The sequence below is a fragment of the Triticum urartu genome, chromosome 5A, assembly GCF_056163025.1.
Source record: "Triticum urartu cultivar PI428250 chromosome 5A, HENAU_Tu73, whole genome shotgun sequence".
NCBI classification, from domain to species: domain Eukaryota; kingdom Viridiplantae; phylum Streptophyta; class Magnoliopsida; order Poales; family Poaceae; genus Triticum; species Triticum urartu.
The window spans coordinates 350,895,771-350,910,346 of NC_141877.1; the positions used below are offsets into that span (position 1 = coordinate 350,895,771).

At 40.4% G+C, this 14,576-nt stretch overlaps 1 protein-coding gene across 2 annotated transcripts; it reads right to left on the reverse strand.

The window, feature by feature from the left end:
• Positions 1–3,274: 3,274 nt before the first annotated feature.
• Positions 3,275–14,256, reverse strand: LOC125508949 (protein argonaute 16). 2 transcript variants are annotated; one of them, XM_048673769.2, is made up of 23 exons: positions 14,080–14,256; positions 10,890–11,067; positions 10,588–10,790; positions 9,704–9,922; positions 9,489–9,625; positions 9,308–9,405; positions 9,071–9,168; positions 8,503–8,659; positions 8,279–8,395; positions 8,098–8,205; positions 7,954–8,016; positions 7,757–7,870; positions 7,486–7,651; positions 7,298–7,413; positions 7,045–7,182; positions 6,681–6,811; positions 5,593–5,658; positions 4,689–4,752; positions 4,500–4,611; positions 4,323–4,396; positions 3,994–4,088; positions 3,858–3,889; positions 3,275–3,758 (listed from the first exon to the last, which is right to left on the reverse strand). In XM_048673769.2, the coding sequence occupies exons 2-23, from the start codon at positions 11,055–11,057 to the stop codon at positions 3,583–3,585; spliced, it is 2,652 nt and encodes an 883-aa protein (XP_048529726.2). In that variant the 5' UTR covers positions 11,058–11,067; positions 14,080–14,256; the 3' UTR covers positions 3,275–3,582. The 2 variants fall into 2 exon arrangements, with proteins under 2 accessions (XP_048529726.2, XP_087382155.1); XM_087526029.1 differs by having other exon boundaries at positions 10,588–11,067.
• Between the last annotated feature and the right edge of the window lie 320 nt (positions 14,257–14,576).

The following is a 14,576-nucleotide window of genomic DNA, read 5'->3' on the forward strand; positions in this document are numbered from 1 at the left end:
CGTGCTAACGAAACTCTCCCTCAGCCTCAGCTGGATCAAGAGTACGAGGGACGTCACCGAGATGAACGTGTGCAGATCGTGGAGGTGTCGTGCGTTCGGTACTTGATCGACTGGATCACGAAGACGTTCGACTACATCAACCGCATTTCATAACACTTCCGCTTTTGGTCTACGAGGGTACGTAGACATACTCTCCCCCTCTCGTTGCTATGCATCTCCTAGATAGATCTTGCATGATCGTAGGTAAATTTTTTGAAATACTGCATTCCCCAACAAAAATGCACCATCAATTTCACACTTGTTGTTCGTTGATGACTCCTTAATCCTCATGAAAGCTGATTTGATTAATGCAACCTCATTGAGACAAGTACTTGATCAATATTGTATGAACTCTGGTCAACTCGTTAGTGATGCAAAGTGTAGCATATACTCCAGCCCAAATGTGGATGTCCAATTAAAAGCTGATATTTGTGTTGAGCTTAGTATTACGGCTGAAGCAATGGTTGATAAATACTTGGGGCTTCCTGCTATGGTTGGTGTGGATAGAAGTGATAATTTCTTGTATTTGGTCGAAAGAGTGATCAACATGGTGCAAGGTTGGAGGGAAATGATCCTATCTTTAGGGGGAAAGGAGAACCTAATTAAAGGTATAATTCAGTCTTTACCAGTGTTTGCTATTTAAGTGTTCAAGATTCCCAAGAAAATCTATAAGGAAATCACTGATGCTATATCAGGTTTTTGGTGGGGTGATACTGAGGAGAAGAATAAGATGCACCGGTGGGCATGGTGGAAGATGTGTATCCCCAAGAAGGATGGGGATATTGGGGTTCAGATATTTACATGCGTTTAATCTTGTGATGCTCGCAAAGCAGGTTTGGAGACTGTTATCAAATCCTGACACTCTATGTGCAAAGGTTTTGAGAGCTAAATATTATCCTGATGGAAATCTCTTGGAGGCAGGACCGAAGAAGGGATCTTCATTTATGTGGCAAAGTATTGTTGTCGGTCTCCAGACTTTCAAAAGATGGCATATTTGGAGAGTGGGGTCAGGAAGTAATATCAATACCTCGGATGATCACTCTGAGTAGTCCATCCAGGAAAGTTACCTCTAGAAAGGGTTTTTTGCCTTCTGGATAGTGTTGATGAGTTGATTAATCCATGGATAGGGAGATGGGATGAAGATCTAATTCTGGACAATTTTTTTTGGTTGATGTTGAAAGAATTTTTAGGATCCCTTTGAGCACACAATTAACTGAGGATTTCATTGCCTGGCACAAGACTCGGACATACTCCTTTTCAATACGGTCCGCGTACTATACTGATTGGGACACCAATTTGGTGCGAGAATCAGAAAAGATGAGGTTGGACAAGTCTAACCAAGTTTGGGAGATTCTCTGGAAGCTTCAAGTTCCTAGTAAAATGAAGATATTTGGTTGGAAGGCTTTACATGGGATGATACCGGGTATGTCAATCCTTGTGAATCGTCATATACCGGTATCTGTACAATGTCATGTTTGTAAAGGGGGAGTTGAAGACTTGCGACACCTCATGTTTACATGTGTTCGAGATAAAAAAAAGTGTGGAAAGCTTTGGGTCTTCAGGAAACAATCGCCCAAGCCCTTGTTTCGGTCCGATCTGGTGGTGGCGTGCATGAGAGTATCCTCAGAGATCAAAAGTGTAATTCAACTACACTGGAACATCTCAGCTTCCAAGAGTCCATCTTAATTGGAGATTGGTACATCTGGTGGCGGAGAAGGGAAGTTGTGAAGGGCGAAGGTGTGGCCATTCCTTCCAAAACAGCACCGGCCATACATGCGATAATGACCAATTGTACTAGCTCTAAGAGTGCAACTAGTGTACATGATGTTAAATGGTCTAAACTGCTCAAAATCTTTATAAAGTGAACGTGGATGCATGTTTCATGGAAGATGGAAGCGGAGCCACAACGGCCGTTCTTCAAAACCACCGGGGCGAGGTTCTTACTGGGTTAACAACTCTCTTTACGCATGTGCTTGACGTCGCTGCAGCAGAAGCTTTGGCGATGGTATGGAGCTAGCCGACCAGTGGGGATGCTCAAATGTGATCTCTAAATTTGATTGTCTTGAGATTATCCACAAATGCAAGGGGAAGTTGATATCCTGAGTCCTTATTCTATTATCCTCATTTTCTAAGGGAAGGGAATAAGGTGGCACACAAGCTTGCTAGGAGTTTCTATGATTCTAAGGGCAATTTCGTTTATAGGATTCAGTCGTCCGTTTGTTTTGTTTTGAATTGACAGTTCTTTTGCTGGCTTTTTTGGAACTTTCAGAATAAGCTGCCCACTACCCAGCTTATTATAAAAGTTGAACCATTTTTTTCTTTTAGAAGCCTACTAGTCAAGTCTTAACTATTGGGCTTCTAAAAAATGATTTTAGTTGGGCTTCTAGAATAAACTGGGTAGGGGTAGCTTATTTCAGCTTATTCTAGAAGCTAGCAAAAGAACTGGCCCTAATTTTGTAATTTTTCGGGCGGGTGATCCTCCGCAGATTATCCTAGTTGAACTTGTTAGTGATGTAACAATTATTTGATTTGAATAAAGTGTGCCACAAGTTCAAAAAAAGCTTGATGATAGATTACTTTCGTCTTTTTTATGGAACAAGTTCAAAAAAATCTTGTTTGCATTTATAAAGCAAGTGGCCGGCAACAACTAAGGTTAGCCCAGCTCCGGCGAGAAGGGGCAGCAGCGGGGCACCATCTGTCTGGGTGGAAGACGATGGTCGGCTCCATGAGGACTTTGTTGTATTACCTATCTTTGTTTAAGGGTTTGTAATGCCTGTTCCTGGTTAATAGATCCAATGCTTTTTCGAAAGAAAAAAAAAGTCGGTCACAAAAAATACTTGCTACAAAACCTCCGCAACAACCACTTACATAGAACTTATTTTAAAAAATCATCTAAATTGCAAACTATTTTTCAACTAATGAATCGCAAATTACTCATGATTCATTTTCATTCCGTGAGACACTTGGTGGTAATGAAAGCATACTGTCAAGTTATTTTCAATTATTAGATACTGGTCCTGAATCAAACCTACAGTCACCTGTCCAGTATAAGGTTTCTTGACAGGTACAGGTTGCATCTATAGAGTACTCCCTCCGTTCAATATTATTCAGAGCTGATTTAGTACAACTTTGTACTAAATCAGCGACAAGTAATATGGAACGGAGGGAGCACATCACAACAATTAATTTTAGGCAAGTACCAGCGCAAGATTAAACAAGATATCATCTCGCAAAAAAACGATTAAACAAGATATCTCAATTAAAAGGGCAGCTTGTAGTCAAAGCCCGAAAGAGTTTGGCATATGCCAAAAGTACGCGCTTACAAATGGAGCAAAGTTTGAATCTGGAATTCACATCCATAAGCCTTCTAGCGATCAAGTGTCAACTGCTACTACTATCCGAACACGACCATCCTAACCACGGACACTATACCATCCAAAAAATTGCTCCCAGCCAAACCTGTGTTGTCACCTATCCAATATCAGGTTTCTTCACTCACAAAAAGTCAACCCTGCTGCACAACGATCTGACTAAAAGCCCACGTCAACAGAAGAACATCGAACTGCACACATCAGCATGCAGCCGTGGCAGTTCCGGGACTGTTGCTGCTGTTGACGACGAAGGGACACCACTCCCAGATGAGGTATCAGCAAACTCCTCGAATTTTATGAACTGGCTCATCTGCGCTGCTGCAAGGTGGGCGTAACAGATAGGTGCCACTGGAGAATATGAAAAACACAGCATTGATCAAATGTCATGACACACTTAAAAATACAAAAGGAAGTACATTGTGATATACTACTACAATGTCAACATACCCACAGATATTGCAGTGGTGCTCCTCTGGTACCTGAGCAACAAGCACAAGAATAATATCATCAACCAAACTCATAAGAAAGTAAAGAACCACCACGTACTGTACAGTAACAGATTGGGAAATAGCCGTGTACTTACACATAGGAAAGGGAAAGAACTAGGCTCTGGAGTTCATCTGCTGTGAAACCAATCTGATCAAGCAAGACATGATAATGGGTGGGCCTTGAGGTGCCCTACGAGGGAGCAAACATTTCACAGTATTTAGGATGCCAAATATACACAGCACATGAAAAGTCTGACACACAATTAGGCAATTGATGGTAAAATGCATAACCAGCCACTAATTTTACAGTATTTAGGATGCCAAATAAAGCCCGACAGATAACTACGCAATCAGCAGTCGAATCACAAACTGCTAGAAATGATGCAATTTCCAAAATATTGGGTTGGTAAGCAGGGAGACTTACTATAGGTCCCGCATGAGCACACATGTAGAAATCATACTGTTTCGGATGAACAATACCCGAGTCCACTACAGTCCCTGTTCATAAAGCCAGAATGCAATTTAGTTCCTTAAATTGTTCTCTTTTCGTTGGTGCGGATGCGAAGTGCTCCGCTATGTTTGACATAGGACAATTGCATACCAGCTGGAACATTATCTGGTGCGTCAGCTTGGAACAGTTTCGTGTGGTGATTCTTTTGAGCAATAATAACTGTAATCTTTGGAGGTGGCCCCTGACCCATATTCTGGTAAGCCTGCATCATTAAAATTCTGTAAAAAAAAGAACATTTCCAGAAAAAGTTTCCCAAGCCAAATAAGTGCCAAGGACAACCTTTATTATTTGATCAACCTCAAGATTCAGTACTTGGCTAAACTGAGACTCACTCACACCATCCCTGCATATGTTGATCACATAAGAAAATGATGGACGAATTCAGAATACTGGTAACTAGTTAGTGCAGAAAACGTGCAGCTGAAACACAGGAGACAACAAAGACAAAATTCTAATTTATGATGTCAATGCATTGAACAATGCTATTGTTTCCACATACAAACAGCAAGCTAAGCTTGGACTTTTGCATGTAGAGGGAAATAATTCGTTCACAATATCGAGTTCTTGTGTGGAATACCATGACTTCTTAAAATTATATAAGTTCAAACAAGATGATGATTACTTAGAATGTAGCCTCTGTGGAAGTAAAGTCAACAGTCGATCATGAACTACAAAAACTGGTTGTTTTTAACTTTTAATAGAAAATAGGTGTGCTAATACAAAGAAAACGTAAATATAGGAACAAACACTAATAAATAAATATATATCCATTTTTTAAGACAAAAAAATGGAATAAATAATGCAGCATATTTATCGTAAACTTCTACATGAGATTTGTGCATGTCATTTTGATATGTTTCATGGGTGCCACATTACCACTACCATACTTAATTCTTGACTATAAAAGAAAATAAATAGAAGGCAGAAAGAAAAAATGGTTTAGTAGTTCCAGTCCCTTTTTCTGTACATAGATAACTGAACGCTTGTGTGATGGAGATCTCTCTTTGTCAAACAGAAAAAAATACTACCAAATGTGTCTTTCCTTTTTAAGGCTAAATCAAGCTTTGATCATCCGAGCAAATAATTCTATGAGAAAACTTAACATACCTAAGGCCATCAGCATAACTATCAGAATGTAAATTCCAAAATATCTATAACATGTCATGCCAATAATAAGAAATACCTGAAGATGATTATCTGCTCTGGCTTTCTTTGTTGACTGGTCGTGTAGAAGTCTAGTAGAAGTTCCCTGGAAAGCAAAGTGAAAGCAAAAATATGTGACAGGCCTAGAACAACATACTCCCCCCGTCTCAAAATTCTTGTCTTAGATTTGTCTAGATACGGATGTATCTAATACTAAAATGTGACTTGATACATCCGTATTTAGACAAATCTAAGACAAGAATTTTAGGACGGAGGGAGTACATAGTACTACAATAGAGAGAAGTGCATTTTTCAACCCCGAACTCTTGCCCTAGTCTAATTTACAACCCTGAACTTCAATACCATCTAAATTACAACCCTCAACTCTCAAAACCGGTCAGAATTCAACCCTCCCCTCCTTGTTCACCGGTTTTGACCAGGGGTGACCAGTTTTGACCAGTCAACAGGTCCAATCAGCATGCCACGTCGGAAAAAAATTCAAAATTTCAAGAAAAATATAAATAAAAATCTGTAAGATCGAGAAAAAATCAGGAAAAAAAACAAATTTCCAAAAAAAAGTTTGCGAAAAAAATTCGGAAACTTTTTCCGTGATTTTCGGGGGAAAAAATCAAAAAATTGAACTTTTTTGGAAATTACTTTTTCTAGATTTTTTTTCTATTTTACAGTTTTTATATAATTTTCTTGGGAATTTGAATTTTTTTCCTTGGATTTTTTATTTTAAGTATTTTTTGGTTTTTCATGGAAATATCGATATTTTTGTTTTTTAGAAATTCGATTTTATTTATTTTCCCTGATTTTTTCCCGGAAATTTGATTTTTTTTATTTCTTTTCCTGGATTTTTTTATTTTACAGCTTTTTAAAAATAATGCTGATGTGCCATGCTGACGGGACCCGTTGACCGGTCAAAACCGGTCAACAAAGAGGGGAGGGTTGAATCCTAGCCGGTTTTGAGAGTTAGGGGTTGTAATTTAGACGGTATTGGAGTTCGGGGTTGTAAATTAGACCAGGACAAGAGTTCGGGGTTGAAATATGCACTTCTCTCTACTACAATATAACTAAAAGAATGCCAGGTGTAAACAGAAATAACAGGTGATAAGTCTACAGTACCTTATTATACCATCATCCTTTCCATTATCCAGTGGCTTAAAAAGAGAATCAATCATCTCAACCTTTGGAGACTGGGTCCGTACAGATGCCCTGTAGCGTGATATTAGTGGCCAACATCTAGATCCAACAACCTGTAGCATATGCAGGGTAAATAAAAATCCCACAGATGTTCAAAATAGTGATTCAAAAGTGATGGATTTTGCTATTGTTCATTGAATGGTGCAGACCCTTTTTATAAATTGTACAGACTATTTGTGCTACATATCCGTCTAAACTATGCAGCTACTTTTAGGAGTACTCAAAGGGATGGAAACACAAGATATTTTCTTGATGCAAGTACTGCAAGAGAGGGAAGAAGACATACAGCAGCAATTGATGGTATATCTGATCGACCTGGAGAACCATGTGAAACATCCATTCCCAAAATTATTGTGGGTATCTTATTGATAACTGGAATCTTACGGCTATGCTCCAGTGCCAGCTTAGAGTTCATTCCACCAAGCTATTAACAAAAATAAACATGTTAAGAGTTCATCCTACCAAGCTATTGTAAGTGAGGTAAGACAGTTGGGTCAAACCTAACAGGCACAATCAGATAAAGAGACAAGTATATGTACCTTAGCATTGATCTTTAGAAGAACATTGGTGAAGTATTGATCATTCATCTTAGCACTAGGAACAATGCATTGAGTGACAATACCCATCTCATGAAGATTTTTCTTCTTCCATGGGCCTTCAAGAGAGTAAAAGAAGATTGTTACATGAAGATCCACGAACAGCAAAAGAATATTGTTTAACATATTACCATAAATATCACAATTCTTCCTCTCTGGTAAAACACATAGCAGAAATTCCGGAGGACCAGGAAGGTTTGCTTTAACTTTTTCGAACATCCTTTCAACTCTTACAATGGGAGCACATCTCCTAGCTTGGTTATCTTCATCCACCAGGCTGTAAGGGCCTTCAATGATCTACGCAAGACAGGAGGTATAAAATATGCCAACAGATGTCATTACAAGACAAGCTACATGCTGTCATGCTTTACTGCGAAATAAAGGAGTCATGGAAGAACTTACAATGCCTTTGGTTCGTCCACAGTTTATCAGCTCTCTTGAGATCCGGCTCATGTCACAACGAGCAGAGAAGTTCACAATTGCCCAACGCTCAATCCTAACAGGCTCAAATAGTTTCTGCAATAGTAATAAATGAAATTTAAGTTCAGTACAAAATACTTTTATTAGGTGTGCTCTGTCACATGTAACCAAGTAGCAACCTTGTTATTATAATTCCACCTGCCCTTGAATGGAACACAATCTTGACTATTTCCCACAACCAACTGGAATAACATATCAGAACAGTTTGAAAAGATTAGTCATGTATATGGAAAGAGCAAAATGTAAAATAGATTAGGTCTAACCATTGGTGCAGACAGAACACGACCCTCAACACGCGTCAGTTGACTATCAATTTTAATGCCACAAGAAGAAAAGATTGGGTCATCATCATATCTGTTACTTTTTACTGCCTGTAAATTGCATGTCAGTAGCTAAGGAAGAAACTAGAAGTTGTAACATCTCAACAGAAGTCAACAAACCCACATCAGTAACAACTCTCATGCGATCCTGAGGTTTCTGTCGTGATTTTTCAACTAATGTCGTTCTTTGCTGAGAAGACAGTGCCTTCGTATAACGTTGAAGTGATATCATGTTCGCCAGCTGCACCATCAAAAGGAAGACATATATCACAACTTGGACTTTGTGTGCAGCCAGCAACTAAAACTGGTGAGACACACGTAAAGTGAATAAACAGTCAAGGCTACAACCTCAATTGGGAGATAATTCGGGCGTTTCGGCTTTCCCACATCAAGACATGGCAGATAAGGCTTCTCCAAAAACACTTGCTTGGATTTAAAATATTCTTCAACAGTAATATCAACAGTTTGACCTTCACTGCTTCCACTCCGAACTTTCATTGGAAATCTGCGGATCAATTTAATTTCAACATGACTAAAGCAGGTTGTAGAATTGTAGTGACTATTAAATAAACTAATATCTCCAGTAAAATAACGTTTGTGTTCCGAGTGGCTCTAAACATTTGTTTTTGCATTATGTGGAAAGGTCATAAAAGTATACATTATACAGACAATTGATGTGACAACTATATTTTTTACATCATGATTTCAGTCTATATATTTACAAAGATATCACTGCTGAAAGTTATACAAAATTAACTGTGTGAATCCTACAGCATTATGTTCTTATAACTGGAGGAAGAAAGTCAAGGCAGGTTGGACAAACAAGATTTAGAAATGGAATAAGGATAGATGTGGAATTGGGGAACCCGTTTGTGAGAAAAATAATGAATAACGCAATGCAGGAATAGAACCATACGTCTGTCTAGAGCAAGGCTGATCACTAAGCCCAATGATCTTAAATTCCATGTTGTTGTGTGTAGCTTTAACTCTCAGATTTTTCAACATTCTCTTTGCCTGCAAGATATATATAGATACAAGTTTGTGACAAGTTCTAGAAATATGCATCATGAGAAGAAAAAAATAAGCAAAGAAAATATATGTTCAGTAGAAAAATAAAAGCTGGGATATCAGGCAGTGCTATAATATCATGAACCTTGGGCCAGTCAATGTCTCTAATGTCTCTGACATTTTGATTTGTAAGGAGGAAGTTGACAACAGGTCCAGGGGTCACAATCATAGTAGTCGAAACATCTGTTTAACATAGATGTGCCACATCAGTTTCTCATGATTAGCAAAGTGGATCAAAATACACAAGTCGACCGAAGAACACATACCCATGTTCAAAGATAAACCATTCATTGTAGTACGGAAGCTAGAATGGAGTCCACGACAACCACTGACTCCACCAGTTAAATCAACTACATTTCTACTGTCATCACTAAAGAATGATTGTCTAACAAGTAGGCAACCTCTGGATACAGACAAACAATAATTACAATCAGAATGAGACTGAAGAGGTAAACAGAGTTTAAAACTACATTATCCATACCGCTTAGCCTGCTGTTGCCTTAAAACAATGTCAAGGACTCTCAGAGCATCCTGGGCATGATCCGAGTCGCTTCCTTGAAGCGCTAGGGCAACTGATCTGAGGGGAATCCTTGCTGCGTAACTTATACCCACTATGAACTGCTTTGGAAGATGTGACCTCTTTACTCGTTTCTTGTCACCCGGGCCAGGGCTTTCATGTCCTGGACTCCCACCAACAGCCCTGAAGAACAGATGAAGTTTGGGTAAGCTTCCTATTTGTATTTCTTTATCTATAAAGTGCCTTGAGCATTAACAAAATATATTATCCATGTTGCCATTCAAAAATTTGGGACCTTAATGAGTATGATACTACAATAAATATCACTAACAGAACTAACAGCTGCATAACAATCCTTTGTGGCTTAACCAAGATATATAGCAAATAAAACTTCAACGCAGCAATCCCATGGGGGGTTAACCATTTCAAATAGGAAATTCAACACAGCAATCCCATGGGGGTTGCCCATTTCAAGTAGAAATTCAACACAGCAATCCCATGGGGGATAACCATTTCAAGTAGAACTCTGTCAAATATAGGATGTTTTCCTCACTTTGGTTACCACGAGTATTTATGTGTACAAAAACAGACACAATAAAAAAGCTAGACTATGGATGAGGACAGTTGGCTACAAATCTCAAAAAAAATCAAAAAATCCTGATAGTTGGAACTGAAATACCAGTAAGCGAACAACATGACAGCAAGAACAGGGAAGTAGGCAGTGCGGACACTAAGAACAAGAATGGGTTTCCCATAAAAAAGAACAAAAATGGATCATTATCCAACTACTTGCACTTGGCAAATTCATCAGCTCACATAGTTTGCTATGATCGACGGTACATACGTACCTTGCAGATGTTTCCTCCATGATAACAGTGAACTCGAAGTTGTTCTGTGGAAGAGGTCCAACAGTAAATAGACATTTCTCGCCATCGTATGCAAAATCCTTTCCAGCAAGCTCAGAACTGTATGTTTGCAACATTTTATCGATGACCTTCCGGCCAATGCCCTTGCCTTCAACCACCTGATCGTCATCAGATTTGATGGACACCTGCAGCATAATCACAAATTTCAGAACAGGCATTGAACGATAATTATCAAATGCTTGAGAAAAGAATAACAAATGCAGAAATTCAGAATTATTCATTACACTGTATTGGTAGAAAACCGCATCAATCCCACTAAGCTTCACAGCAAAGTGGTTTGACAGCAACCTAATGGGCTTTCCTTCACGGCCCGAGCCATTCCGTGCCATTGCTGTGCGTTTAACAGTGTCATTCTTATGCACTTGTACAGCTCCACCCGTTTTAGCCGCCATAATCAGGTACCTGAATGAAGTCAGTTCTAAGGTCAATTGATGCAAAGAACATGAAGCGAATAGAAGTGGGACATAAACCATACACAATTTTTTCTTGGAAACTATTTGGGAAAACAATGTTGGCCATCCAGGGCAATTTAAAAGGTAGGATCAAAACATGACAATAAAGTGATAAAAAGGTAACATCAATCATGACAAGCGCAAGGAGAAATTGGCACACACTAAATTGAATCTGAGAAATTTAAACACATTGTGTTCCATACAAGGCAGAACAGAGCTGTACACAGGTTAATTTTATAGTAATGTTGTTATATTCTTGATAAAAGCAAACCATGTTGGGCTCTTTGATTCACAGGATTCTGAAAATGTACAAACTGGGAAAAAAACAGGAATAGGAGGATTGCATGTGCAAAACAGAAGCTTGTAAAAACACAGGAATTTTGCAGAATTGGGTGTTTGACTCACAGGAATAGTAAAAGACACAGGAATTCTAAAAAAGCATAGTCAAGTGTCAAGTCAAGGTTAAACATATGCAAAGGTAAGATTAGGTTGTTATTATGCAACTTATGCCTTTGCCCTTGTTCTTTGAGCAAAGAAATGAAAAAATGAGACAGATGTGAGTGGATTGTAAAATTCCTTTGTTTCTCCTCTGAAAGTCAAACCAAAGGAAAATGTGTCACCAAAGGAAAATTTCCTATTCCTATGTTTTTCCCTCCACTTCTCCTATGAATCAATGCCAAAAGTTATAAGTCAGTGCTACATTACTCTTTTATTATTTTGTATGAACCTATTTTAGTAAAATAATTGTAAAACAAAAAAATTCAGTACCGGAAATAAAAAACTAAAAGAAGAAATACAAAGAGGCAACAAGCACAGCAGCTTCTTGTTCTGGGTATTTTTCATTTTCAAGGGGATACTACTGCAGCATATGAATAGAACACTGAGGTTGTCTATTAATAGTACTAGAAGTAGCTTAACAGAACTGAAACAAAACATATCATAACTGGTCTAAGAACTTCACCAAGCATTAGCCCTTAACATGCAGTGCTCCTGCGTGGTCTCGGGAAAAAAGAGAGCTCTCCAAATTCAGAATGTTTGTACAACCAGCAACACGAGCAGATATTTGAATATTTTCTGTCGACATATAATAATATACTTGCATCTAGATCTAAGATCTACTCCCTCCGTTCACAAATATAAGATGTTCTAACTTTTTTCTGAATCGGATGTATACAGACGCATTTTAGTGTGTATTCACTCATTTCAGTCCGTATGTAGTCCATATTGAAATATCCAAAACATCTCATATTTGTGAACGGAGGGAGTACTACATTCGACCCGAAAAACTATACTAACTGCTATCATTAGTAATAGCTTGCAGTGGTCTTCCACTGTAACACTCAATCCTGGCATGTCACTAGGTCTACCGTCAGCCATTAATAAACAATGAATGGTATGTTTGTGCCCACGTATTAGCATGCAGAAGGAACATGGAATGAATACAGCTGAACTTTTAATACAACTACAACAACATGTACACATAAACTCAAGTCCGTCCAAGTAGCAATCAGCACTTCAGGACCAGTTGCTGAGACATATGGTGGAGCACCCGGGAAAAGGAAAAGATAGATCGTGCAAAACGCCTACAACAGTAAAATGGCAGTGAACCAAAGCAATTTTGACAAAACTCAGACCAAATAAAACACCTCCATATATTGCTGTTTAAACCATGGGAACAGTGGTGCAGGATAGAAGCAGGGTATAAGAAAGTTCCAGAAACACACTACAATCATTGGAAAGTGTCCGCTAGTCCAAAAAAGTACATCCAGAACACATCAGCATCACAAAAATCGTGAACGAAATACTATCTTAAAAGCACTGTAACAGTATTGTTCGCGACTACATAACTGTAATCTGAAAATGGTGGACCTGCTAAATCGGAACTCTACATCCAGACCAGAAACAGCATCGAGAAACGATCTGTCAATCTATCATGAAGCACAAACGGGGAAGAAACTGAATCAACTTGGCTATTTCAAAAAAAAAGGGGCAACCAAATCCACCGAAACAGGAGACCGGGGGAAATCAAAGCCGAATCCAAACCCTCACCACGCAAATAGAGCAAACTAGTACCAATCCAAGCCAATGTTCATATCGATGCAGAAGTAGGCAGCAAGTGTGGAAGCGGAGATCTATGCCACGATAAAGCAAATGCCATTTGCTGAGTTGCAAACCCCAAACAATCGAAACTCGCGTGCACCAGCAGAGCATGAGATTATTGCACCCAGACCTCCCGGGTAAAGCAGTTCGGCCACGAAATAAGAACCAAACACCTAACCGGTCATGAAGAAAAGAACCACGCAGAGAGATGCTTCTACTCTACCTCCGTACCAACAATCGGACGCACGCAGTAACAGGACGGTTCTAAATAAGTCACAGGACGGCCTGACGGCCTCGATCGTCTATCTAGAGATGAAAAATCGCTAGGATCAGGGGCAGCGTCTGCAATATCACACAGCAATCTCGAATCAAACAACCCGGAACCCCTAGCCCCTGACCAATCACATTGGGCAGAACCCAAATCCCCCAAAACGGTCACCGAATCGAACCGAACACGCGCCGTGGAACGGAGGGAGCGAGACCAGCACTAGCACCGGGCCCCGGAGATCGATCACACGAACCTCTCGACGCAACCGGCCTCGAATCCAAAGCAAGGCAGAACCCCCGAAACGCCCGCATTGCGCGGAACCAAAATCCCCTACCAGACACGCGCCGTGGAACCGGGCGAGCGCGACGAGCACCAGCACCGCGCTCAGAAATCGAATGCACAAACATCTCGAACCCAACTACCTAGAGTCGGAGCAACACGAAATCGAAATGCACCTCGCGTTTCACAGAACTCCCCCAATCCCACCCCCAAAACCCCGCATGTGCGAGCCACAAAAACCCTCAAAACCCCACGCCGGATCGAACCAGGCGCTGCGGAACCTAACGATGCGAGCGCGAGCAGACACGAACCCACCTTCCAGAGCTCGCCCGGAGATGCGGAACCCTCTCGCCTCCGCCTTCTCCGCCTCCGCGCCCTTGGGAGGTGGATGGAGGGGAAGGGAAGAGGTGAAAAAGGAAGGCGGGGCGGAGGACGCCAGACGGCGGGGGGTGGGATTTGGGAAGAAATGGGAATGGGACCGGCTATAAGTTGGCCTGCGCTTCGGGCCTTCTTCCGCATCGTGAGCACGCGGATCTGGTCCGTCGGTTTGAAGATAGACGGCTGCTTGCGGTGGGTTTCTCCTCTTTTTCTCAACGGGTTTTCGGGGGCTAGTTTTGTGAACCGGATATGCTAAACGGCTGAACCACAGCGGGGCAACCAGCCAAGCTTGTTTATTCGGAAGAAGAAAGAAGAAGATAGAAGAAAAAAAAAACGGCATGGCGCAAGCGTGTCTCGCTGGGCTGAGACGCGATGGTGCGCGTTTGCTGGTGGAAGCCTTTGGTCGCTGACAGGTGGGCCAGGCCAGTGACGTC

Bases quoted from the DNA above. Each gene is read 5' to 3' on its own strand.
- LOC125508949 (XM_087526029.1), bottom strand. From the start codon at position 11,057: ATGGCGGCTAAAACGGGTGGAGCTGTACAAGTGCATAAGAATGACACT. The intron at 9,406-9,488 runs GTATGTGTTCTT...TATGTTAAACAG, and splicing joins TGGTTTATCTTTGAACATGG to ATGTTTCGACTACTATGATT. The intron at 9,169-9,307 runs GTTCATGATATT...TATATCTTGCAG, and splicing joins GAGACATTGACTGGCCCAAG to GCAAAGAGAATGTTGAAAAA.